The following is a 27,399-nucleotide window of genomic DNA, read 5'->3' on the forward strand; positions in this document are numbered from 1 at the left end:
TTATATATTCACTGTAAAATGAAAAACAATTACATACTGTGATTTCAGTTGTATTTACAGTAACTTACTGGCCAATTGTTGCCAGTAAGTTACTGTGAAAACTTTTTACAGTAAAGGCACTGTATTTCCATTTACAGTAACTTACTGGCCAATTGTTGCCAGTAAGTTACTGTGAATACCTTTTACAGTAAAGGTGCTGTATTTCCATTTACAGTAACTTACTGGCCAATTGTTGCCAGTAAGTTACTGTGAATACATTTTACAGTAAAGGCACTGTATTTCCATTTACAGTAACTTACTGGCCAATTGTTGCCAGTAAGTTACTGTGAATACTTTTTACAGTAAAGGTCCCGCATTTCCATTTACAGTATTTCATATATTCGCTGTAAAATGAAAAACAACTGATTTTAAATTAAGATTTTTTTTTTTAGTTGTATTTACAGTATTGGTTGTTTCCCTGTAGAAGCTGGGTCAGTTAAATACTGTGAATTCAATTGAACTTACATTAGCCATCATTAATAGAATAACTCATATTCCAAAATATTTCAGTTAACTGCAGACAATAAAACAATTTTAACTTTTGTTATTTATTTAAGACATTTCAAATGTATGACTGAAGTGGATGTTGACAGACAACAGTAGACATGGTTTGAACACATGATTTGACACAGATAAGGGGGTTAAAAGCGCAGTGTGTGTAAGTGCAGTATGGCAAGTCTATGTAATGTAGTATAAGGAGTTGTGTGTGTACAGGATGCAGAGTAAAGAAACTCATCCCCAGTCTGTTTTGTGGGTGTTCCCTCAGTCTGCCACGTGGGAACAGAGATGTCTGCTTGACCTCAGTGGTTTAAACAGTCCGTGGTCAGAGCGTGAAATGTCTTTTGAAATACTTTTGGGCCGTTGTTGTACTCTTCTGGTATAGGTATCCTGCAGGGTAGGGAGAAGTGCTCTAATGGTACCTTTCGCAGTAAATGTCAAGTGTCTGAAAAAGAGAAAGAAAGCATACATTACAATTGACCCCGTTCATGAATATACAGTAATTAATGCAAACTACTCTGGTTGTGTGACAAATAAAAGCAAACCCACACTAGTCAGGTGCAATAGATAGAAGTAATGCAGATGTGTACAATACACCACCATAGCAAAGTTTGGGAGTTCACTTTGATATGTCCAGTGTTTTTTTTTTATTTTTTAAAAGGGACATTTCGAAGTGACCCTACACTTCTGAACAGAAGTATGTCTGTGATATCATACCTAATCTCATCGTTGCCTGCGGCAACTCTGCCTTCATGCGTACACCACTTTTCTGATGCCTAACATACTGTAGGCCATCTCCCATCTGACTTGTAATAGCAGCCTCTGGCTCCAGGCTGGGACTTCTGGATGGCTCCTAAAAAGAATAAACAGCAATTGCCATATAATTTGTTAATCAACAGCAATTGCCATACAAAACAAATCATAGCTTTAAAAAATAAGCAAGGCAATCAGATGTAGAAATAGAAATGATAATTACCTTGCCATGAGGCACCCTTGCCACCCTTGTCACCATCTATGTTACTTCTTGATATCAGTTTATTTATGAGGGCTCTGTCAATAAAAATAAGATTGAACAAAATGATGCATGCTGTACAACAAATTGAATTTGTTACAACAATGGTAAACATCGCTAAATTGCAAAATTTAAAGGAATATTTCGATATTTTACACTTTAAGCCCGTTTTCTGTATTGCCTACCATGAAAACGAGTCAACGACACCGAAATCTCGACGATTGAGCCCATTTGTGGAATTTGTCAGCTATAGAATGGAGCTCTGTATGGCTTTATCATTGCTCGCTTTGTGCATGGTCTATTCTGTCCTTAAAACACCCCTAAACGTTCGTTTTAAAAAATGTCCAGCTCACTGAGTGGTTACTGGTCTTCAACGATCTTCTATAGCAAGTTTAGCAGCAAAATACAGCTTCTGTCATCTGTTATCAGGGATTTTCGAAATCCCAGAGGTACTTTTTCAACCGTGTGTGCCTAATATAACACAACAGAATTTGAGTTTCACTGCGAAACTTGCTATAGAAGATCGTTGAAGACCAGTAACCACTCGGTGAGCTGCACATTTTTAAAAACGGACGTTTAGGGGTGTTTTAAGGACAGAATATACCATGCACAAAGCGAGCCATACAGAGCTCCATTCTAAAGCTGACAAATTCCACAAACAGTCGAAATGTCGGTGTCTAACACTCGTTTTCATGCTAGGCAATACAGAAAACGCGCTCAAAGTGTAAAATACCGAACTATTCCTTTAAGACTGTTTTAGTAACTACAATAATCATGTTTACTTTCTGGATTAATGTATTACACAGCACACATGACAAACAAATTAGAGCATGCTCAATAACATACCCCATAGCCCCCCCCCCCCCCAAAAAAAAGCATTCAAAACACAAACACTCACACCATGTTGAGGGCAGCAGCCATGGCTAACATCATCAGGGTAGTGCCATCAGAGTAGACCGACTTCGCCCTGGACAGTTGTTGACAGTTGAGCCCACTACGAAGTCATAACAGACACATGAAAGGAGGGGATAAACTAAACAGTTACAGACACAAATACATGCACACACAATGCTATATGCGTGTGTCTCTATCTGGTGAGTGAACTCACTTGCGGGCTTGGAACTTCTTCCTTATGGAAGTGACACACATCTGGAACATTCCAAAATGCACACAGCCTAAGTGTCTCTGACACAGCGTTCTCAGGGCAGCAGTCCTCACACCACCTACAAACAGAGGGAACAGAAAGAGGCTTACATTAATTAATACATTGCAAAACACACAGAACATGAAAAGACCATCACTGAAGCACTACTACACTCACATGCATCTTAAATAAACACATGCCTCAATGTAAGTCACCAAACATTGGGCAAATAAAGGCTATAACATGAATACCATTTAGCCAAACACTACCCTTCACAAACTAAAGATCCCTTTACTTATCGGCATGATATTTCTGGTAATTGAAATTCCCCAAATGCTCCCCTTTCACATCCACTATATGACGGATCTATGAGCATGACTATGCAAAACTACAGTTCCTAAATTAGGGGTGAGATAACTTACACATCAGCCTACTTCATTAATTTGTTTTACTGGTCCTCTTTCCAGTTATAGCAACACTACATATTATGCATCAGCACTACATGTATGAAGTTTAATGTTAACTACCCATGCCCCATGAAGTTCGCAAAGTAATGTTACTAACTAACTGCTAACGTTAACAACTTTCACCTGTGTCTGTCTGTAGCTAACTTCAGCCTGCATGGTAACAGCCACTTTAAGCTAAGCTACTTGCATCTGATATTTCATTCAAACTAAAACTCTACATTCATAACGACATATCAGACTGAATTATTGCTAGATATGATATTGACTATCATTCGAAAAATCCCACATGATGGTTAAGTTAGTTACTGGAAAAGTTAACATTAACAGCTAACATCGCTAACGCTAACGACGTTAGCAGCTAGGTTGCTAGTTCTAGCTATCGATATGTGCTATGCTATGATTCTAACAGGACAATAATGGCTTTGGTTAACATTTCATTGTGAAAACAATACATTTCTAATAAATTCCCGTTTTCAATTGGCATACAAAAGTACTGTAATTCTTACCTTGAATATGATGTTTGTACAGAGTTGAAGATTGCAGTCAGATTCATGACTGAAAAGTGACGGTTGATGGTTGTGAAGTGAAGTCACTCTGGCTTGAGTTGAAAAGTCAGGGGTGGGGGATGGGAATTACTGCGTGTGCGCATGCGCTTATCAAGAGGCGATAAGCAGCCGTTAAAAACCAAACAATTGTGGAAAATGATTAGGCTGAAATGTGTTATGCTCGCTCAATAGTGTGATCAAAGCCTTAATTCTTGACATCAAATTGACTTTCTCAACCGTCTCTGGTATGTCATTATGAGTTAAAAGAAAGATCCCAAGCAGCAAACAGACGTGTTGTACACGTTTTTTTCCAGTGCTCTGTTGGTTTCAGACACGTTCAGAATTGGTTCAGAATTGCGTTCATTTTTGGTAAATGTGTAGGTTCCCGATTACGCTTTTAACACGTTCCAGAATAGTTCATATTAAGTGTCCATGTACGTTTTGGGCACGTTGAAAAAGGGTGTTAAACACAATGGTTGTGAAAAAAACATTCAATGAACGTGCATATCTGTTCGTTTTCCACACCGCAATGCCATTTGACCACTCTAGAATCTTTGCTGTGAACTGTCTATTCCACGATATAGTTACCTTGGTAACCTTGGGAGAGAAACAACCAACCGCACGTATTCATGATAGCAGATTCGACATTAGAATGTATTGATTACGTTGTGCTAACTCACCGTTCCATACGTCTTGAAGTTCAACGACCACATTCGGACAATATCTATAACTGTCAGCTGGATATTTAAACCGGTTTAGGTATAATACTTTCATGTCTACGGTGTATTTTTTTCCTAATAAACAATTACATCAGTGGTCTTATCCGTAGATAACAACATCAACTGAGTAGGCTAGCCTAAGCTAAAATGTCCCTACCACGTTGTTTCAAACTAATAATACAGCCAATAAACTAAGCAACTGAATTACAATGCATGCTGGGAAGCAAATCTCAATAGCCTGACACGAAATGTCATTGAAGTTTTCAGACGTGTCTGACACGTTTTCCACACGTTTTCCCCCTCGTTAGTATTTGGTGTTAACCAGCACCTTCATTCATTGTTGAAAGTAAGTGTCAGATACGTTTGTTATAAACCGTTGTGATTTACACCCATTTTGAACGTGCAATTTACGTTGTTTTTTAGTTTGTAATAGTTGGTGTAAATTGAAACCGATATTGCATCTTCTGTTGACGTTGGAATCGGTGCTAGATGCGTTGGGTTTTGCACGTGTCTTTTGGCACCAGATTACAACGTGCAATGGACGTTTTTAATAGGGTTATTTGTACTGGTGCCATCAAGCACGTTTAAATAACGTACTATGCACGTCTGTTTTATTTGAAACCAAAATACAACCTAAATAAAACGTTTGTTTTGGTTCAAATAACGTGTTTTGCTGCTTGGGATAAGATTAAAAAAGGGAAAACACAGTAGTTTACTTAACTATTTACAGTAGCCTATGGCTATATTGTGATTTGTTTACAGTAGTGCTTTGACTACTGTAATTTCTACGGTAACACTTATCTACTGTAATTGTAGTTTACAGTAGAGGTACCGCATTTCCATGTACAGTATTTTATGTATTCACTGTGAAATGAAAACCAATTAAATACTGTGATTTCAGTAGTTTTACAGTAACTTACTGCCAAATTGTTGCCAATAAGTTACTGTGAATACTTTTTACAGTAAAGGTACCGCATTTCCATTTACAGTATTATATGCATTCACTGTAAAATGAAAACCAATTAAATACTGTGATTTCAGTAGTATTTACAGTAACTTACTGGCCAATTGTTGAAAAGAAAAAATACAGTAGTTTACTTTACTATTTACAGTACTATAGTGGCTATACTGTGTTTGTTTTACAGTAGTGCTTTGACTACTGTAATATCTACGGTAACACTTAGACTACTGTAATTGTAGGGGTGTTACTGTATATTTTACAACATTCTACTGTAAAAAGCATATACAGTAGTGCTACTGTGAAATTTCCTGTAAATAACTGTGAATTTCACAGCCATTTTTTACAGTGTGGGCTTTGGCCCAATATGCAACTTCAGGCAACTTTGAAGATCAGCAGCAAAAAGAGAAGCTAATTTTTAAAGATGAAGATGTTGTGTCAGTGTGTACATCTGAACTCACAATACTGAACAATGTCCTGCATCTTCTCCCAGACTCTGAACTTCAGGTTGCCCAGGTGCTTTGCCACATCGATTAGACCTCCTGAAACCCTCTCTGGATCCGAATGTGTGCACTGGACTCTGGAATAACATTCAGGAGTCAGTGCTGCTGAGTTTCAGTTCAGGCCCAAAGAATAAAGAGACAGGAGATACTCACCTTTCCACTGTGCTCCTGTAGTTCTGTAAAACAAAGAAGACACAAAGATACAGTACAACATTAGGCAGGCATGTGTGTACTAGTGTATTGTAATTGGGATTCCTGTCCATATTGGCACCAGACAGTGGCACCGCCTAGGTTGAATATGGCCACAATTTTCCTTTAAATGTGCTAAATGGAGTTCTTATAGTTTAAAGGTACATTGAGTAATTATTAGGCAATGTTCAGACTTGTCTTTTTTGCAGCTGCTGGCGTTATCCCCCACAGACATTCCACTGACTGATTTAATTTCATTAAAAGGAACACGTCACCGTTTTTTCATATTAAACTACGTTAACTACTAACTAAGACGAGTTGATACATTTTATTTTGTCGTTTTGACGTTTTATTTTGTCTCACCATACTTGGTCGTGTGACTACTCCTGTAACAGTATTTTAATAGGGAAAACATGGAGGTGTTTGGTCGCTTCTAACTTCATCTCTGTTTGGATCCTAATGAATGCATTGGGCTAGCTAAATGCTATCAAAGTTGCGCCGCGTGCCAGAGCCAGTGAGTGCACGCATTGAAACGTGAGAGGTATGTATCAACTCGTCTTAATTAAGGGAATAACATAGTGTAATATGAAAAACGGTGAAGTGTTCCTTTAACACACTGGGTGAGGTGAGGGCAGATTCAGATTCCATTTGCTTGTCTTCGATCTCCTTTAACCTTGTTAAGGAGGCTTTTGACTGCGTCTACAAACACTTTGACATCCTCTTCGTTGTCTTCATCCTCCTGTGTGGTTGGGTAAGTAACTGGTGCTCTTGACAGAGTGTCCGCTGTAATCAGCTGGTTATCGGGAACATGTATAATCTCAAAGTTGAACTTTTGAACAGGAGTCTTAAGCGGAAGCTGAGGACTCTTGGTGGAAGCTTATGATCTGTCTCTAGCCTAAACTTGAGACCTAGTTTTTCGGCGCCTGATAAGCCTCTGGAGATATATACGATGGGCTTCCATCTTCCATCCGTCTGGCGTTGAGTCAGGACACCCCCTAGGCCAAAAGATGAGGCATCAGCTGACATACATGTGTCTGCTGTCGGTGAGTAAGGAGCTAATACACAAGGTGAGCTCAGCTCCGTTTTCAGCCTCTCGAATGCCTCTTTCTGTGGTGCTCCCCAACACCAGTCATTCTTGTCACTCAAGGTCTTTAAGAGGACGTGTGTATGAAGCGAGGTGAGGCAAAAACTTCCCTAGATAGTTTGCCATGCCCATCAATCTCCTCACACCTTCCACATCTTTTGGTTCTGGCATCTCCAAAATGACTTTGATTTTGCCTGGATCTGGAGCTACGCCCTCAGCTGAGACATGGTGGCCCAAAAACATGATGTTGTCCTTGGCAAACTCACATTTATCGTTCAGGGTCAGGCCCTCCTCTCTGAGCCTGCTTAAGACTTGGTGCAGTCACGTGTCATGCTGCTGGTGGTCTTCTCCATACACTAAGATGTCATCTGCATGGCATACAACCCCCTCACAGCCTTCCAGCATTTGTGACATACACAGTTGGAAATGCTCAGGGGCCGAAGAAATGGAAGACGTTTAAATGCGTAGCGCCCAAACGGCGTGATGAATGTTGTCAGGAGTGAGCTCTCTTCCAGCAAGGGGATTTGCCAAAACTCGGAAGTTGCATCAAGTTTCGTAAACACTTTTGCCCCCGCCAGCATAGCCAGTGTATGGTCTACCGCTGGAAGGATATGTCTCTCTGCGCATCCACTCATTCAGACGTGTCAGATCTACACAGTCTTATCTTGTCCTGAGCCTTGGGCACTATGACCACGCCCACGCACCATGGTGTGGCCTGTGTCACTTTAAAAATCACACCCATGTCTTCCATGCGCTTAAGCTCTGTTTGCACTCGGTCAGGCATCAGCAAAGGCACACGCTGAGGAGTAGACAGAGCATATGGGACGGCTCCTGGCTCTAATTCGATTCTATGGGGCTCCTTTAATTTCCCTAAGCCATGAAACACTGTGGGGTACAACGCAACAAAGTCCTGCTTTTCCACTTGCACAGTGTGGAGACGCTGTATTAGAGTAGGAGCCTCAATTGCAGGGAGGCCTAATAAAGGCCTTGTCAGTCCCTCAATCACGTAAATATATTGTTCAGTGGCTCTGTTTTTAATGCTAAGCTTTCCTTTAAAGCATCCCCTCACATCTTGTGATTTCCTGGTCCATATAGCACTTTACCTGGGGGCTGCAGCGCTCCATGTTGTTTTGTTGAGAATGCCTTGCTTGGAATTGCCGTCACTGCTGCTCCAGTGTCCAATACAAACACAAATATATCCAAAACAAAGGACATGCATATTGACTTTGGAAAAAATCCAAGGTATGAGGACACTACCATAAAAGGTCAAACTGTGGAACAAGTGAAATCCTACAAATATCTAGGGACAATTATTGACTCTAAACTAAATTTCCAAGACAACTGCGAAGCCATATGTAAGAAGGGGCAACAGCGTCTGCATTGTCTAAGGAAACTGTCAAGATTTAATGTGGATAAGACCATGATGTCACTGTTCTACCGTTCTTTTATAGAGTCAATAATATCATTTTCACTTGTAGCATGGTTTGGGCATGTTTCAGCACCATTTAAAAATCGTCTATGTCAAATTGTCAAATGGTCAAGTAAACTAATTGGCGAGCCACAGTTATACCCCCCAACTCTATATGGAAAACAACTACAGCGAATAGCTGTGGCTATCTTGAATGATGACCTACATCCCCTGAATCGTGAATTCCAGTACCTTCCCTCTGGACGGAGGCTAACAGTCCCAGGTTGTAGGACCTCAAGATATAAAAACAGCTTTGTTCCAGCTGCAATTATTTTGCTAAACAAGCTGTAAAATGGATATCTGTAACCTTTAAGCACTCTCTCCTTAAAATACAGTGTAAAGCTATTTGCATAACATCTGCACAAAGCACTTTAGGTCATGTACCATCCAGTAGCCATGTTTGCACAATAATTGCACAAAGCACTTTGGTCATGTACTGCAGTTTTGCACAACATAAGCACAAAGCACTTTTGGTCAACCTTATTTGCACAACTGCACAAAGCACTTTTGATATGTATAGCTTACATGAAAATAACTGTAAATTATGCTGGTCATGTACTGTAGCCCATGTGTACAAACAACTCTATAAGTCAACAATGCAATACTGTTTGTCCATATGTTTGTGTGTATGTGCTTGTGGTTACCCAAGTCATTCGTCAATGTCTGTTCCATTTGGTTTACCCCAATGTGCATGTCTACTGTATGTGTTGTCTTGTAAGGATGTCAATTCTCTCTCTAACTGCAACCTAGTTTACCCACGGGTACCAATAAAGTAACCTGAACCTGAACACAGTCTTTTCCCCATTTAGCTGCAGTAATTCTTTCCACTCACCGGAGCTCTCGGATGACACTTCACTAAGGATTGCAAATTCCTCTTCATCACTTTCAATTTCTGCCTCTGTAATATTGTGGACTTTCTTTGTCATGCATTTAACAGCCAAGTGACCCTTCTTGTGGCAGCTTCTGCACTCCGCATCTCGTGCAGGACCAGGGCTGCCAAGTCTCACGCTTTGGGCGTGACAGTCACGCAATTTGACGCATTCTTACATGCACCTGTTGTTAGGACGTGAGAAGATGAATCCGCTCACTGTGCGGGTATATGACAGTGACCTCAGCAAAGTTATACACAGGTTTCTGGATATGTGCCCCACCAGCGGGCAAAACTGCGGCACAGCTGAAGTGATATACACGAAGATGGATGAGGCCTTGCAGAAAAACTGCATACCATGGAGAAACTGTGTCAGTCTGTCTGTTGATAATGCTCCTGTCAATACAGGAGGAAGGAACATCCACAAGCTGCTCTCCAAGTTTCTGAAGCCTGCAGTATTGCAGCACCGGGAACTGCATGAAATCTGCTTTAAGGAGCCATCCAACCAACTGCCAGGTAATTAGTAATTGTCTAAGTTTTACATCAGAATATGCACATGCACTGAGTTGGGGCAGCCGTGGTGTACTGGTTAGCGCATCGGGCTTGTAACCGGAGGGTTGCCGGTTCGATCCCCGACCAGTCCACCACGGCTGAAGTGCCCTTGAGCAAGGCACCTAACCCCTCACTGCTCCCCGAGCGCCGCTGGTTGGGCAGGCAGCTCACTGCTCTGGGTTGTGTGATTCATCTCACTGTGTGTTCACTGTGTGCTGTGTGTTCACTAATTCGGTTAAATTGGGTTAAATGCAGAGAACTGAATTTCCCTCACGGGATCAAAAAAGTATATATTCTATTCTATTCTATTCTGTCCACTCACTGATCTCACTCAGCAGTCAGCACACTGTTAGATGGCGACTGTTTGTTAGTCATCTCGTCACACACATGGGACCACAATGTAAACCAGGACTTTTTGTTTAGCCCAAATGTGTAACTGACTATGCTATATACATTTGTGTCTAATAAACTATTCAATCAATCACTGATATGATGAAGATACTTAAAGGGGTGCTTTCAAGTTAGCCATTTGTGGTGTTTGATGGTGACTAAAGTGACTCAACACAGTCTTATTCCCGTCTCATAATGCCATGTTGGTGCATACAGCATTGTTAATGACATCTGAAGTTGTTGATTTATGTCTCTTGTAGGAGAAAAGTTAGTGATTGGCTTCACTACTCGAGCTACACTCAACAGGCTCCTTGAAGCAGGAGACATATCACCGCAGCAAGTCCAGAGGTTCCAGCAGGCAGCAGTGGCGTTTCTGGAAAGGGCTGTGGAATATGCCATCCAGAAACTCCCCATGAAAGAACCTCTGATAAAACATGCCATGTTTCTGGATGTCCAGCAGAGAGCAGAGAGTGGAGTGGAAGATGCCTTTTACTTTGTTGACAGGTTAAGCCTACCTTACATTGACAGACTTTGCAAAGATTTGGAAAAGATTTTTGAAAGACTACAGTCACAGACCCTCTCACATCTAAAGACAATTCATCGAGTTTCAAGTCACAGGCCAGTCTCAGATTAGGATTTTGCAAAGACTCTGGGTCACTATTTACAAGACTGCTACTAGATTCCTTCAAATTATTTCCATCATGCACGAGGCTACGTCATCATCAACAGGAACTCATACGATAGCCTACTCATATTAAAGTAATTTTTTTCGCGTTTCTGCAGCATTGTTTCATGTGTGACATCCCTAACAGATATAGAGCTGTTCTGTCACGTAGAATAATTAGACTAATAATTTATAAGAAATGAAATAACAAATAATCATATTTTGCCCCTTCCTGTTTGATGTTGGAGCGAGGTCACTATTGGTTTTTAATGTTCACGTCACTATTTGCATGAGCCACGACTGAAAAGACTTCCGATAATATCAAACATGTTTGATATTGTCGTAACGGCAAAACTAGAAAAAGACTGACTCCGACGGACTTAAAACCACTAAGATTGGCACCTTACACTAAACGATTTTGTTGACGGGAGCGCGCCCGATTTTGGAGATGTAGTCGCCGACTGTTAAAACAGACCAAAATTGTGCAATGTAAGCTAGCCTTTAGTTGGGTATAAAGTAAAGTACATTTTATCTATAGTGCCAAATCCTGACGCAAGATATCTCAATATGATATGAGAGTAAAGTGGATGTAATGAAATTACTTTTTATTATAATTCAGTGTAAACACACCTCTTTAAAAAAAACAATTTCAAAGGTAAAAAACACTATAAATATATCTACCCAAGACTTTTGAAGTTTGAACCTTGAAAACAAAGGTGTTGGCTACATAAAAGTAAAAAGAAAAAAAAATTGTAGTTGTACTATAAAGTGGGGGGGAAAGTTGGACTAAATGAAGCCAGTGGTTCTTTCCAATGCAAATTTGAATAGGATGTGAAAATCTTAAGATTTTCTTTTATTGTTTTTACAAAGTGCCATTTTTAAACATATTTGGAAACTAGAAGATTCAAAGTTTCTAATTATGTCTTATACAGTATGTTTCTAGTACAAAAACTCAGAGATTCAGATGTGTGTTTGAAACAGTTTTTCAAATCCCCAGGGGGGATTTAGACTCCAGGGAGTTAAGATCAGGCTGTTGTCACATTTTCCTGTTTGATGACCACGTCTGAAAAACAACCTGTTTTTAGGTTTCCTGAACTTCTCCCATTCAATGGACCTGAGGAGCATGACAAACTAAATGAGGAGTTTCTGGACTACCTAACCCAGCAGCGTTCGATTTTGAGAGATTTTGGGGGAACATGGCATCAATGAAGAATAAGGTAAGAATTATTCTGTACTCATGGGAATACCCTTTGACATTGACATGACATATTTTTGTAGGCTACACCTCACCGGCAAGCACGCACGCAAATGCTGCTTTTGCACATCTACAATATTGGCCAGGCTATATAGAATAGGCTTTTAGGACTGTATTTTGCCTTCGTGCAACTTTAGTTGTGCTCAATCTAAATTATTGTCAGTAAGGATAGGTCATATTACCAAATGGCGAACCTCGAAAATTATTTAGGATATAGAGCCGTGTCCATTACGCATGCAGTTATTTTTTAGGCTATTGTTTTATTTGAGTGGTTTTGTCTACCATGGCAAACATAGTTGAAACGTTCGCTCTAAACTTATGTATTTCCAATCGGCTTTCACAAAACCGATGAGGTCCAGGTCTCAGTGGCCTCATAGCTGCCTACAGCCATGCATAGTAAGCCTAATGATAGCCTAATAGTTATGACATTAATAGCCTATTAATGACCTCATGTCGGAATGGCACGTTGTTTGAAAAAAAAAAGTTAAATAGGCCTAGGCCTACCGCCGAGTGGGGATATGTCGGAATGAACAGCGGATACCAGCTGGGTTGTAAAACATTACTGTATTCGTTGATCTTATCGATGCAGTCCTTGCGGCCACTTCTCCCCATCGTAGGAAACTTTCTGTTTAGTGTTGACAACACAAAGGCCTTCACGTTGTGTGGCAGTGCTTGCTTGCCCTTCGATCCATCCCAGTTGGTGGTTTTGCACCTGTCCCTGAGTTATAGTCTATATGAGTAAGCGCTTATGCTCTAACCGCATGATAAAAGAAGCACCTGCAGCAGTGCTTATGGCAAGGCTATTAACACCTGTCACTGAGCTATGGACAAGCAGTTATGCTCGAAAATTATCATAATAACAGACACACCTAATTGTATGGCTCTATGTTTAAACACATCAAATTAGCAAGCATTTCCGCAGCAACGTTTGCTTTCTTTTTCTGTCGGTCCGCGGTTGCTTGGTCAATTGCGCAGCAAATTATCAGATCACCGGACCTAATTTCACTCCATGTCTCGCGGACCAGCAGCAGTCTCCACGTTTCGCGGCCCATAGTTTGAGAAACGCTGCATTAAAGTGTCATTAGGTTGTAGGCTATATGTTTAGTGATTTCTTTGTGTGTTTTTAATTGTAGTGTGTGTGCATTGAGTAGTTCCTTAAAATACGGAACAAAGAGCGTCCCGTATCTGTTCAAAACGGAAGAAGACTAACTATTACTTATTTCTTATAACGAAACGCGAAGAAAAAATACGAGGACTGACCATCGTTTCTCCGCGTTTCCCCCAATACCATGGCGACAAAGAGAAATAAATATGATTTGACATTTAAGCTGATTGCTGACAAATTTGCCACACAATTCGGGAGAAGCAGCGGACAGGAGCGCCACCACAAGCAAGCACTTCTAGCCCAAATTAACATGGCAACGTTGCCTATGACTAAAGTGTCTAAGTAGGCTAGTCCTACTAATATTACATTTGATTGGTAGCATGTTTGTAGCGCGCCAGTTTACCCATCCCCTACATCAAAACAGCTTAGAATCAATCAAAGAATCAGCTGTGTCGGCGTTAGGCTGTAGGCGATTTTCTATAACCATTTTCATTCATTTCAACAATGGTTCATTGAAACGTCGTTTGAATAATTTCGCCAGTCATCACCTTCATTGTAATGATTAAATGAGATTAAGGAGTCGACTATTGACGGATATGCGGTCTTCATCATTTTGAAATGCGGGATGAAACTTTCTGCCACCTGGTGGTTGTTTGGGTACATTGCCTTAGCCTCGAAAAAAATCGGCTTGACGGCCTGCGGGATCTCTTCGGGAGTCCCGCGGGAGAAGGTGCATTCTCAACCCGTACCCACTGTAATCAACTTAATACTACACAAAATACTTGGCAGTAATTAGGCTTCCTATGTATTTGTCAAAGGTGACCGGTATGAGCAGATTTGGCAGGCTGTCTCATATTGCCAAGTTGGTCTTGGTCCTTCCTCACTCAAATGCTGAGGCAGAACGAGTTTTCTCTGTGGTTGGATTGAACAAAACGAAAACTCAAAACAGTTTGGCTCTTGAGGGAACTCATCCATCATGACTGTGAAGATGGAGAGCCTTGAGCCAAAATGTTTTAAGTGGGAGCCCCCTGCCTCGGTCATCAAGGCATCAAAATCTGCAACCAACACCTACAACATCAAACATGTTTAAATGATGGAGAGTTGGTTGAAATTAAATATTGACAAATAAATGTCTTTTGCCAAAATTTTTGTCAATTTTTTTATTTCTAATTTCTGGTTAAATTAGACTAGCATTAGGCGGCCACAGAGTAGGGAGAGCCGCTGGCATGGAGGTGAGGACAACAGTCTTAAGGTAAGAATTGACGTAAAATGGGCCAAATCAATGTTGAAAGTTTTTCGCCGCCTGCAGTGGCCATATGCGTCAGGACACCAAAAGTCTCACTCTTGTAATTTTCCAAAACTTGGCAGCCCTGGCTTCTTCCACTTCGGCCATTCATTCGCGTTGCTAAAATCGAACTTGCCTGGCGGAGCTAGCCGTGGTACCGCGGGAAAGGCCATCGCCTATGCAGCCGCGGCTTCTCTATTTTGGCTCATCTCCTCGCAATTTCCACCCTTTTCCTTCTTTTCTCTGCTTTTCTTTGACATTTAGGTTTAGTCCGACTCAAAATCCGTCACTTCTGACACCATGATACGTTAGGAATCTAACTAACAGGTGTAAACAATGATGACACGAGGTTGATGCATAAGTTGTCTTTACTGTAGTAACCCCGTAAACTCTCGAGTGCACCCAACAGGGGTCAGTAGCCTACATCTTACATGTAAGCCCTGTTTACAGAACACTATGTGAATGCAATCGCGGAAAATTCCGCACTTTTCAATAATGATCGAGGGAAGTATTACGTATATTTAAAGCACCGTTATGCCACTGAACAGTTTTGCATCTCTCTAACACGCTGCTGGTAATGCAGCAAGCTAGCCTCCACCATACTCCCGGTGTAAAAACTACACTCTTCCGCTGTCAGGCATGAACAGCTGACAGCGCGGCCGCATTTATAAGGCGTCATTTTCTGCCCAGCGAAATTACAAAAACAACAACAAAATAAGAGACTGGTTCTCACATGCAAGAATGTGATGTCATCAGCTTCCATATCCTTCTCTATGGCTCTGACTGTGTCTGTAAGAGATGAGATCTCTCTGGTTATTTTCTCAATCTTCTCCTTCATCATATGACTCCTCCGCTCCTCTTCCTTCCTCAGTACAGCTATCCTGGCTGCCTCTTCATCTCGTAGAAACTGGTGCAGCATTTCAAACTCCTGCTTGATCTGCCTCTCTGTGTGTTGGGCCTGGACCTGTAATATAACAATGCATGATGTGATAATTTAGGGATGCACCATTATGCACCAACATTAGTATATCAGTATCAGCCGATTAAGAACACTCTATAAGCAAATCAGAGAAAATGTCATTGAAAAGCATAAGTGAGGGGATGGCTACATCGATTACATCTCGACAAAAGTTCACCCAACGAAATGTGGGAGACTCCAAGGTAAATGGAAAAAGGTTCTTTGGTCTGATGAGAGTGGCTGTAGCCTACTCGGCCAGTCTGAGGGTTCATCGAAATTATAGACTTTAAAATGTCCATATATTTTAATAATGGTCTTCTCCTGGTAATTCTGACAATCCTCTGAAAATCCCTTCCACAGTCATTTTGCTTATCAGTTATTCTATGATATAGGCCTACACATCCCAAGCGCTCCATAGAATCAGAGAGGGTTAAAGCGGAGCTTTAATTAAGGATCTTTAATAGAATACAGCTGTCCAGCAGACCTTTCGAACACATCTCCAAGAAATGTTGCAGACATTCTTTTGCTGATGTGGTCGGTTCATTTGATAAACGCATTCCCCATACAGGCTTTGCTCCATACTACGTTAATTTAAGAACAAACATATTACACACATATAAGTCTTTTTTTTTATTATTATTTGTGACCATTAAAGTTTTGTAATGCCTGGGTAAGAAGAATTAAATTAATCAGTCAAAAAGATTGGTAATCTTTCTTTTTCATTTCCCATCATGAACATGGGCAAAATGCACCATTAAGATTTATTGAGAAACATGTTTGTATAGAGTAACCACAGGTGGCACTAAAATCACTGAATCACTGAAATTGCAGGGCTGGGGACAAAACATATTGATCTCAATGGTGCATTTTGTTCATTTTTTTGCAAAACAACAAAATTGGCACCCCCCTCCCCGTAAAACTGGTTGTAACTTGGCAAGTATTGATCTTAGCACAAACACATTTTACAGAGTGTCTCCTGGGTAACATAGGTACACATGGTATTTTTTCCAGATTTTTTGGGGGAAGCAAGTGCGTGCGCTCTGGTTGAACTGACGTGGAATGACCCACCAGTGTAATTACTGCATCCTCTGTGCTCTGGGGCCTCATTTATAAAACTTTGCGCAGGATGTACGCCAGAAGATGGCGTGCGCTCAAAGCTCAGAAAGTGTGTGCGCACAGAAATATTCTGATTTATAAAACCGTGTGCACGCACGTTCCACGCCAATTTCCCTATATAAATCAAGCTCTACTCTACATTTGCGGCACCTGTGCATACCTCAAGACACACCAAGATGCCAAAAACAGCGGGAAAGACAAAAAACGCAACTTCATTGACTGTTTGTGGGTTCATAAATGGCGTGAGCATCCACTGTCACCTACAACATAACTTGAATGAGTAAAGGGTTGAATGTTTAGAAATGGTCAAAAAATTGTTACAAATTCTTTTGGGATTTACACACAGGATTTAAACACGATTCGCCCGCACCTACAGTAGAAGCTACCATCGTGACGTGCACAGCTCCAGCATTCAGCCTGCGCCCAACGCTGCTACAGTGTCTCAATATGAATCAGGCCATCGGGCGACAACATTTGTGAGCAACATGTCCGTGTCTGTCACATATATAACTTGGACATTGAGGGAATGAAAATGCTTCCTGTTAACAAAGGCACATTAATTTTCACTCTGTGCTCTTATAGTAATATGATTGCAGTCAATAGCATCGCATTTGGAAAATTAGACTTTGCTGCGTTTTTATTTGCCTGTTCACCGTGTAAGGAAAGTTGATGTAGTTTGGTGATGAAGCAGTTACACCTCCTGACACGTCTGGCAAAATTCGGCTGAAGGTTGGCTGTCCCAGTCCGGTCAGCCCATGGAGGTATTATAAGAACTGGAGAAAGTGAACAAGTCCCGCCCCCATTAATTTCAATGGGATTGCTAGGCTAGTGAAAATTGCCAAAATTGAAAAAAAAATTCAAGCTTCAATATGGCGTTTCAAGGGGCTTGTTTCCGGTGCCATTTTACTTAGCCAATTAAGTGCCAGGTTACTGATAGACGTAAGAAACAGAAGGAGAGCTCGTGCCCACACTAAGCTCGTGCATGAGCTGAGAGTAGAACAGCCACCAATCAGCATGAGGAAAACGGCACAATGTATTTCTTGAAAATGGCGACGAGGAAGTGCCTTGCTAATCGGTCAAATCCAGACCCCCTGGGTCAGCCAGTTCTCGATTCAGCCAGTGGCAAGAAAGCCGATGCAAGTCAGCACTTGCAGGGAGACTGGGATGGCATGATTCGGGCGGTACCTCTTGGCAAATCCCTCTTACTGTATATAGCCTACCATTTGCAAGCTAACAAGCAACATGTTTGAGCCTTGATGTATTATTGACAAATAACACAACATGCATGAAAGCCATAAGTGGATAATTAACAAAGCATACATAGCCTATCAACATGTCTTTCTCGCACCAAATAAGATGGAATTTTTGACGGGCGCACGAAACAACAATCAACCAATTTTTAGATTTTAAACAGGATTAGATTAAGGCAGTTGTCATTGATGCGTGTCATTGCGCGATGTTATGTTTGTTAAACTTAGATTATTGAACCAATTTCGGGTCGTTGTACCTGAGGAGGTGCGCACATTTTACTGTCAAGTTCACTTTTTTTAAATACCAAAGCTTGCGTAGAACGAGGCATACGCATCGTTTATAAATGAGGCCCCTGGCCTTGTATGCAAACTGTTATGGCTCTTGATACCTCGCCAGCTGTCTCTTTAGGTGTTGAACTATGATCTTTTCTGTGACTTCATAATCACCGATGTAAGGGCTATTGGCCAATACTCATTGTCTTCCTTGGGGCATTGTTTTTTGGGGTTTGGCTTGATGTGAAATGTTTTCCATGCTAGTGGTATGGAGTGTATATCGACCGACAGCTGAAAAATTGTTTGCCACACAGGGGCTAATTCCCTGGCAAAGGATTATAAAATTAGTGCACTGCTGTGGTCAGGCCCTAATACTTTCCTTGGGTAGGCTAGTTGCGCTGGAAAGTACCCCTGACCTCCTCCACAATTATGGAAATTCTGTCAATGTCAGAGGGTTTACTACTGTTCTTATGTTTACACAATTCTTGAGAAGAAGGATCAAAATGGCAGAAGAAATAATTGAGCTCATTTGCAAACATATATGATATATTATACAGTATATTGCCAGTCACAATGGTTTTGTTTGAGGGGGACATTACAGTCAATACCCCCACCTACCTCACTGATCTCCTGATATTTCTTTTCCACCGCCAAACTAGTCAGACTCTACACAGTTCGGTATAGCGCAGCATTACACGGCACGGCACGGCACGCACATTTACGAATCCTACTATGGCCCTATGCCTACGCCTGATTGGCTGAGCTCAATGACACTGTGCTGTGTTAGGATAGGATTAAGCAGAGCCATATAAAGAGACTTTTTTCCCGTCGGGATCTCGTTGGGAGAGTTTGAGCTTGCTCAGTCGGGGCTGGCGTCGGGGTGTTGGCGGTTGGGGTACTCTGATTGGTTGTGCGGGAGGTGTTTGTTGTTGCAGCTCAAAATGGCTACCCCTTGGCTTTGTTTGCTAGTGTAGCACAGGCTGGTTTGTTTTGTTTTGTTTACTACTAGGCTAGTTGTCCGTGTTGGTTGCAAAACGAAATGGCTTGCTTTGTTTGCTAGTCTAGCACAGGCTGGTTTGTTTTGTTTTGTTTACTACTAGGCTAGTTGTCCGTATTGGTTGCAAAACGAAATGGCTTGCTTTGTTTGCTAGTCTAGCACTTGCTAGTTTTGCTACTACTAGCCTACTAGTTCTACAACAAGATACTTTCTTGGCAAGTGGACATTGGACTCGTGTTAAATGTGTGTGGTTTATGTGCTACTCACGAGACTAGCCACCCTAGCGCCCCTGGTGCTATCCCAGCGAGTGTATGCGCAGGCGCACAAAGTTTAAGCGGTGGTGGGGTCGGTTGACGTCGCAGCGGTATGTTTCGCAGTTTGTTGTCGGCTGATCTCAGCCAACGCCAGGCGACGGGAATTGGGAGTTGGGAGTTGGCTCGAGTCTGGTGCAGTGTATCTGGGCCTTTACTGAAATTACATTATGTAAACCAGGTACAGGCCCATCCTGGTTAATGGCCCCAAGGATGTTAGCCACCTGCACCACCAATATTTAAAGATCCCCCAGCTTCGTCGCACATATGACGTCATTTCATCTGACCAATCAGTGGACAGCACTTTTCACATGACATTTTAGTATCGGCTAGTCCCGACTAGACCCACCTCTGAAACAGGTACGAGGAGGTACTAAAAATTGTAACGGGTCCCACCTTCAATCCGCAGTGGAAAGGCTTTCAATCAGGGTAGAGTCGTACTGTGCCGTACCGTACCGTTACGAAAATGTGCGTGGGAAAAGAAACACTGCACTCCCGCCTGGTCACTGAGATCCTTCTCAGCAGGCCTACTCCATGTCCCTAATGTGAACCTCAGCACCCTGGGAGAGAGGGCTTTCAGCTACAGAACATGTATCGCCTCCAAGCTGTGGAATTCACTGCCAGACTGCATCAGACACTTAGCCTGACGACGTCATACTCAATTCTTGTCAGAATATGAGTCTGAAACTGCTCCATTCAGCTGTGATTATGGGGTGTGATTCAACCGATACAGGGCGGGGGGGATAGCTCTGCACTCATTGGATAGACCAAACCAAACAGAACAAGTTATTGGCTGTCAGTATCTATCTTGTACAACACCTGATGGCGAAATCCAAGACAACGAAATATGTAGCAGGGTAGGCTATATGGAAAACATCCTCCTTCGTTTTTAAAAATAATTCCTTCAAACTGTATGCAATGAACAGCTGGGGAAGTGTGTCGTTAACCCAACGAGCTAACAGACATTTTTAAACAAACGGGAACAACATCACCCAAACATGCTGTTTTAACTTGGTGAAAGTGAAACTGAAGTTTTCCCACATATCCACGTTGGTCTAAGTGTTCAGAAATAGTTGTGTGAATCCGTGATAAAACCTCCGTTTCAATAGCTAAGCTAAACGAAAGGCCAAACTGCATGAACAAATTATGCATTCATAATACGCGTCAGCGGTCAAATGACCGGCGCTTGACGCTTGTAGTGTTAACTCCACATGACTACTGATCCATTGTTCTTCATGTAAAGGGAGACAGTCCGACGTGTTTGTGTAGCGCGTTTGGGACCTGTTTTTGCACCTTACAAGAGTAAGGAGTAAAGGTAAGGCTCTTATATGAAATTGCAAAACAATTGTGAGGTATTACTAGCCTGACCAAGATGTAGGGTCTGGGAACTCACCGTAGGCAGGGCTCAATCGGAGGGGTGGGATAAACAGTTAGGATTAGGGTTTCAAATTCCCTCTCCACGCAATAGGATAGCGCCAGAGTCCCTTTAGGGAGAGCCGGTCCACTTCCTATTAACTCCATTGTACCGGATTGTTCCTGCAATCTGTTGAAATTCCGCTAAGGACGCTGCCGAGCAAGTGATAAATGAATTGTGGTCTATGGAGCTAAGCGGCTAAAACTCGTTTTTTTCACAGTTGACAACTTAATTTCTTAATGTACATTGTCGTAGTAGCTACGTCGTGAAGCTGAACCTTCTTTTAGGTCTATGGCCGTAAAGTGGTTCGCTTTTGTGTCACGTGACATGAAAACTTTGAAAGGGTTTTTAGGAATAACAACAAATATTGAAAATTGCATTGGTCAGCTAATTGTCAAGTCAAGTTATCCTGCATCGCATGCATTAATGCAATTTCAGGAGAAAAAATTATATAAAGACAAATGTGGTATTGGGGGGTTCAGCTCCATTGCTACCCATTCATTCATCACTTGCTCGCGATTGCCCTCTAGTTGCAGTACCATGCGGAAGTTTTTAGCAAGTGGTCCTTCTCCCCTTATTAGACATTCTCTGATAGCGCTAAACAAATCACCAACAGTCGCAACTTCTGGTCACATGTCAGTCATCATTATGTTAAGCCGGCCCACCGACTCTATACATGATGTGATTGGTTCGGTGGTTTCTGCCTGAGCCCAGCTCCCAAGTCAAACGGAGAGTTGCTAGACTACCCCGGCAGCAAATTAGATTTGATGCTGCTAGGGACGTCTAGGGCTACGTTCACACATACATGGGTATTTTGATGAACAAATATTTCCTTCCCTTCGATTTCAAAAATAACATTGTGCACACTTGTCAGTTTCAGAAAACACTAACCCGTGTATATGCCGTCAAGAGCATGCCAAACCTGTAGGTAGTGGTGTAACAAGAAGTTCGAGCCCACGTTAGCCAATCAGAATCCAGAAAATAACAACAACATCAATGAATTACTTCCTTGTTTCATTTCAACTGTATTTGCTAATGCAAAAAAACTAAAAGGGTTGGCACAAACATTACATTACATTTTGTGACTTCTACTCTGAAAGCATCCATGATCACCATAGCCAAATGAAATTGTAAACATTGGTCACACTTTTTGCGCAGATACAAGTACTGCCACATACTGTGACATTGGCTGCCTAGAAGGCGCGTTTCTTGCTTAAAACTCTGTTTTTCTTTGTTTTTCTCATTTCACAGGAGTTTTCAGAAAGAATCGTATTCATAGGCGAAATTGCCATTTGTGTGTACACGAAAGGCACAAACGAAGGGAAAAGTCTCCATTTTTCAAGATACCGTGTATGTGAGAATGGGGCCTAGATTTCTAGGCTAGAGTATTGCATGTTGTATATCAATATGTAGTATTGTGTATGCCTATGCTATGCTACAAGTATCATGTTATTTGTGACACTCCTCCACAGAAATATCAAGCTGTTCTCTTACCTTTATGTACTCTGTGATTTTATTCCAAAGCAGTTTATTTTCCTTAAAGTCCTTACATTTTTTCTCCAGTTGTTTCAATTTGATCCGGATTTCCGCCTGGATTGAAAATACACATTATGGTCAAAGCTGACACTATGAAAATACTGGAGTTCTCTATCTATATGCACAACCCGAATCCGAATATGAACTGTTGAAGGAAAGAAATGTTTTTGTTTTTTGGAAAAAAAAAAATAATAATAATTTTGAATGCAATGCCAGCAACATGTCTCAAAAAAGTTGGGACAGGGGCATTTTTACCACTCTCCACATCATGTAATATGTAGCCTACAACATTATGTATACTTTTAGAAATTGAGGAGAACAGTTGCTAGAGTTTTGAGGATGAAACATGGTCCCATTCTTGTCTGATATAGGATTTCAACTGCTCAACAGTCTGGGGTCTTCTTAAGTCATGTTTTTCATTCCATGATGCACCTAATTTGACAGGTCACTTTACAACATGGATTCTTCCTCTATGGAAACAAATTGATGATATTACGGATAACTCCTTCACAATTTAAGAAACATTACTCGTATATTGTTTCATCATTTGTCCACACAATTTCACACTGTGGTAAATACCACCACATCTTTACTTCTGAGAGAGTCGTAGTCTAATCAGAATTTCTGAAAATGTGCTTATTTAAAGTGCTGGAGGCATTTTGTGATAACTTATACTGTACAGCTTTTCTACAGGTATTTAGGGGTGCTGAATCCAAATCTGCTGTATATGAAGCTCAAAAATGCCAAAATGCCTCAAAATTGAGATTCAAAATGGCCGCCACTGCCAGGCTGCTATTTTTCAGTATCGTTTTGACTAAACACTCATGTTCATAGCTTATAAACAACTCTTTTTGCAATATCCAAGCAGTTTCTTCACATTACTTCGCAAATATGAATATGGCATTAAATTGCCCATTTAGGAAAACATACAAATGTGCATTTAATTCATGTTTGTACCTTGTTTAGTCAAAAAAAATATACAAAAAAATAGATTTTAGCCTGGCAGTGGTGGCCATTTTGAATCTTAATTTGAAGCTATTTGGGACATTTTTGAGCTTCATATACAGCAGATTTGGATTCAGCTCCCCTAAATACCCCTATATTAAAGTTGTAGAATGTAAATGATCACAAAATGCCTTAGGGTTCTGATTTTGTGAAAAATGACCCTGTCTATCGGTTTCTCTCTTGTTTATCCTCGGTCATTGTTTCAGTTCACCAAATTTGTTGGAATGTTCTTCCTAATTGTTGTCTTTATCATTACACAATTTGTTCAGCCTTTTGTTGCCCCCTTCCAACTTTTTTGAGATGCGTTGAAATGGCATCGAATTAAAAATCTGCTTACAGTACATTCCCCATGCTTTAACATTTATGCTAATCTAAAACATGACAAAGCAAAATAAAACAGGCATCATAACCAACAATATCACATTTTAACACACAATGAACAACAATTAGCCTCATTCTCAGTGAACATCAATGAGTTGCAATGAGTGAAGCCAACATGTATCTGGTAAAATAATAGTTTACCTTATGTTCCTGTGCTGCTTCATCAATTGGGCTTAAGTTGTGAGTTTGATGTATTTTTGAGGTCTGGCAGACCATACACACCGGCTCCTTATCCTCTAGACAGAAAAGCTTGAGCTGTTCACAGTGTAGACTGCAGATAACTTCAGACCCCCTTTGCCGTTTTAAAAATATCTCACACAGGTCCTTTAAAGCCAGATTTGGAGGACAAAGTCCCATAGAGTTCCTCCTTCTACACACAGGACATTCCCTAGACTCTTTAGTTTCCCAGAACCGCTGCAGACAGATGCTACACACACTGTGACTACATGTCAGGATAACAGGATCCTTGTATATGTCATGGCACACAGGGCAGGAAAAATCCTCTTCTGAGAAAGACTTGGATGCCATTTTGCCCAGTCTTCCCAACAGTTAATCCAAACGTTCAATGACCATTGTGTATCCTGACATATGTAGAAACATGCCAAATTACTGAAATTTAACTCCGGTCTCAAGTACAGCGCTTTCAATTTCAATAAAGGCGTTAGCAGAGCAGAATGAATGTAACAGTGGGGATGGCAACCGGTTCCTCAACTACTCGGTCAAATGTTCCTCATTCCTTTAAGTAGGACTCTGATTGGTCTACACCGCTCCAATTATTGCTAGACAGATTCACACACTTTGTAGAACTGGTTCTCTTACCATGTATAGAACAAAAGTCAACTGGCTGAAGTCCTGACTGAAGAATCAGGACATGTTTCTTGAAAATATCTGCCACCAGTGATGGGCAAAATAGTGGGCAAAGCTACTATCTACTTCATATTGTAAGCTACTTTGAAAGAAGAAAACAATGAATATAGATCTCTGTTCCGTGGGTCAGTGAGTACTGTCAGAATGAAAAAAAATAAATTAAAAAAATCGGTAAAAGCAGCCGGGTAGCTACAATGCACTCTGGGGGCAGTAACATACTTTTTTTTGCTGGTGCACCTTAAAAAAAAGTTAGGCGCATCAGTGCAACCAACGCAAGAAGTTAGTCTGGAGCTCTCTGTTGTCTCTCTCACTCTCCATCACGCACAGCACACTTGCACACACACACACACACACACACACACACACACACTCACACACACCAACCTCACCCACACCCACACACACACAGCTTGCTAGGTTACCATAGCAAATAGGCTCACCCCAGAAATGACATCATTTGTCAGTCGCCTAATGGTAAATGCAGGTGTAGAGATCTACATAAAACAGATACTGTATTTACTTTAATATCAGGCCTAGTACGAAACTTGTTGTTATTTGTTTATTGTTATTTAATTGTTGTCACTGGCACTTATGGGCTAAATGGGCTTAGTTTTGGAGCCAAATGTTGGAGTTGGAAATAAATACCTCTGTTTCTTTGTTAAATAAAATCCAAATGCTTGATCATTTTACACATCACATCACTCACATCATTTTTGTTAAAGGAACCGTATGTAGGATTTTGGCCAAAACCGAGTACTGCATTTAGTTTCAAAATACTGTAGAGCAGTGTATCGCCGCCCCCTCCCCTCTGAGTCACGGTTGCCAGCTAGCTGCAGGATCCAGCAGGAACGTAGGCTGCAAGCTTTCAATTGCAAGTGCTAATGCTGTTTTCCTCATCAGCATAATGACAGAGAAACGAACTCTGATAATGCATTGCTAACGTTAGCAATGACTACAAGCTGTTATTTCCCAAACAATTCCTTAGCCTACCTTTTCAAAATGACCCACCTCCTCATATGGCTAACATTACTTTGCACGAACATGCATAACTTTGTTAGACTGTCATGAATAGGCTATTTGAAATGTCCATTTATAGCCTACAAGTAAGTTAGCCAAACTGATGAATGTTTACCTGTCCAATAGCAAATTAACAACACTGACGTCTGTCTTCAAATTCTTCTCCGTTTTCAGCGGTCTCAATCTCCTAAATCCTTGTTTTATTTCGACGTATTTCGGATTCATAACAAGGTCTTTTAGGTTCCATAACGTAGACATTTTTTATCTGACACGTTTGTAGCTGCAGCTGTCTATGGTGGTAACTAGCATAGCTGGCAACCCAGATGGCGAGATACTACTGACTTCGTGATTCGTACTGTAGATAGGTGTAGGGCGGCGCATCAATTCAAAACACAACATAACAACATCAACATCAGTTGAGGGCTGCAACTTCACTTTTAAATGACAATATATTGGCCGGACTATTGTTGTCAGTGATAAAAGTATTTGAAATTCACATGATTTCTAAATGTCTAGTGACATATCAGAGCCATTTTATGATTAATTGAAACACTTTTCCTACATACGGTTCCTTTAAGCATTATTTGTTTTGGTTGTATAAAATATATATATCCGACTAATCGATCAAAAAAGCGCTAGATTAATCGATTACAAAAATAATCAATAGCTGCAGCCCTACCCAGATAGCAAAACTGCACTGGGACGGAACTGGGCCACATGTACCACAACATTCGGCACGGATCTTTATAATGGACCTGATCTGGCGTCCAAACGCACATCGGTCCAAAATTGTTTTGGATCTGTTTGACGGATTTGCGGCAGATATGAACTTGCACTCGTCCAGGTCCGTCCCAGATAGCAAAACACACCTACCACGACATCCGGCACGGATCTGAATAGTGGACCTGATCCGCCGTCCAAACGCACATCGGTCCAAAATTGTTTTGGATCCGTTTAACTGATCTGGTGGCAATAAGGGCTGAGACTGCTCCCAACAAACAAGATAACGTCCCGGTGATGATTCAGAGCTTTTTAAAAAACGTATTTTGTCACTGCGACGTAAAAAGAGGAAAAATCGAATTTCACCCAACTATCTGTTCACCGTTTAGCATTTGCGCCATGGAGATTACCCAAGTCAATCTGTCACGAGCGTGTGGCGTTAGGATACTATTTATGTGAGTGAAACAGCTGTCAACGTTGGTAAGCAGTAATTGGCATGCAGTAATGATTTACAATTAAGTCTACGTCTAGTATTTCATTTCACACATTTATTTAGCTTACCTGTGGGTGCGGCTTGGAGATTGATGATCACGTCCAGATGAATAAAAATTAGATATGTTAGCTGGGTACTTATACCCGGTTAGGTCTAATACTTTCACGACTACGGTGTACAGTATTTCCCCCCTAATTCAATGGTCATATCTGGTAATGTTGTTGTTCAAACCATCAGTGGAGTAGGTTAGCCTATAAGCTAAAATATCCCAACCACATTGTTTCAAAATTCAAAACTAATATTTGCAATGCATGCT

General features: G+C 41.1%; 1 protein-coding gene and 1 long non-coding RNA gene across 2 annotated transcripts in view; both read right to left on the minus strand.

Moving 5' to 3' along the window:
* The window catches only part of LOC134078725 (E3 ubiquitin-protein ligase TRIM35-like), a 28,603-nt gene extending 4,080 nt beyond the window's left edge, over positions 1-24,523 (minus strand). The window contains exons 1-5 of the mRNA XM_062534850.1: positions 24,128-24,523; positions 22,559-22,654; positions 15,479-15,709; positions 6,039-6,061; positions 5,844-5,962 (exon numbers count right to left, since the gene is read on the minus strand). Of these exons, the coding sequence (XP_062390834.1) occupies positions 5,844-5,962; positions 6,039-6,061; positions 15,479-15,709; positions 22,559-22,654; positions 24,128-24,514 (856 nt within the window). The 5' untranslated portion in view covers positions 24,515-24,523. The remainder of the gene's footprint in view (positions 1-5,843; positions 5,963-6,038; positions 6,062-15,478; positions 15,710-22,558; positions 22,655-24,127) is intronic.
* Positions 569-3,963, minus strand: LOC134078728 (uncharacterized). Its single transcript, XR_009938856.1, has 5 exons — positions 2,658-3,963; positions 2,448-2,543; positions 1,514-1,587; positions 1,255-1,390; positions 569-982 (listed from the first exon to the last, which is right to left on the minus strand). It is a non-coding gene; the product is annotated as an uncharacterized LOC134078728 (long non-coding RNA).
* Positions 24,524-27,399: the final 2,876 nt, after the last annotated feature.

This window comes from Sardina pilchardus, chromosome 4, assembly GCF_963854185.1.
Source record: "Sardina pilchardus chromosome 4, fSarPil1.1, whole genome shotgun sequence".
NCBI classification, from domain to species: Eukaryota; Metazoa; Chordata; class Actinopteri; order Clupeiformes; family Clupeidae; genus Sardina; species Sardina pilchardus.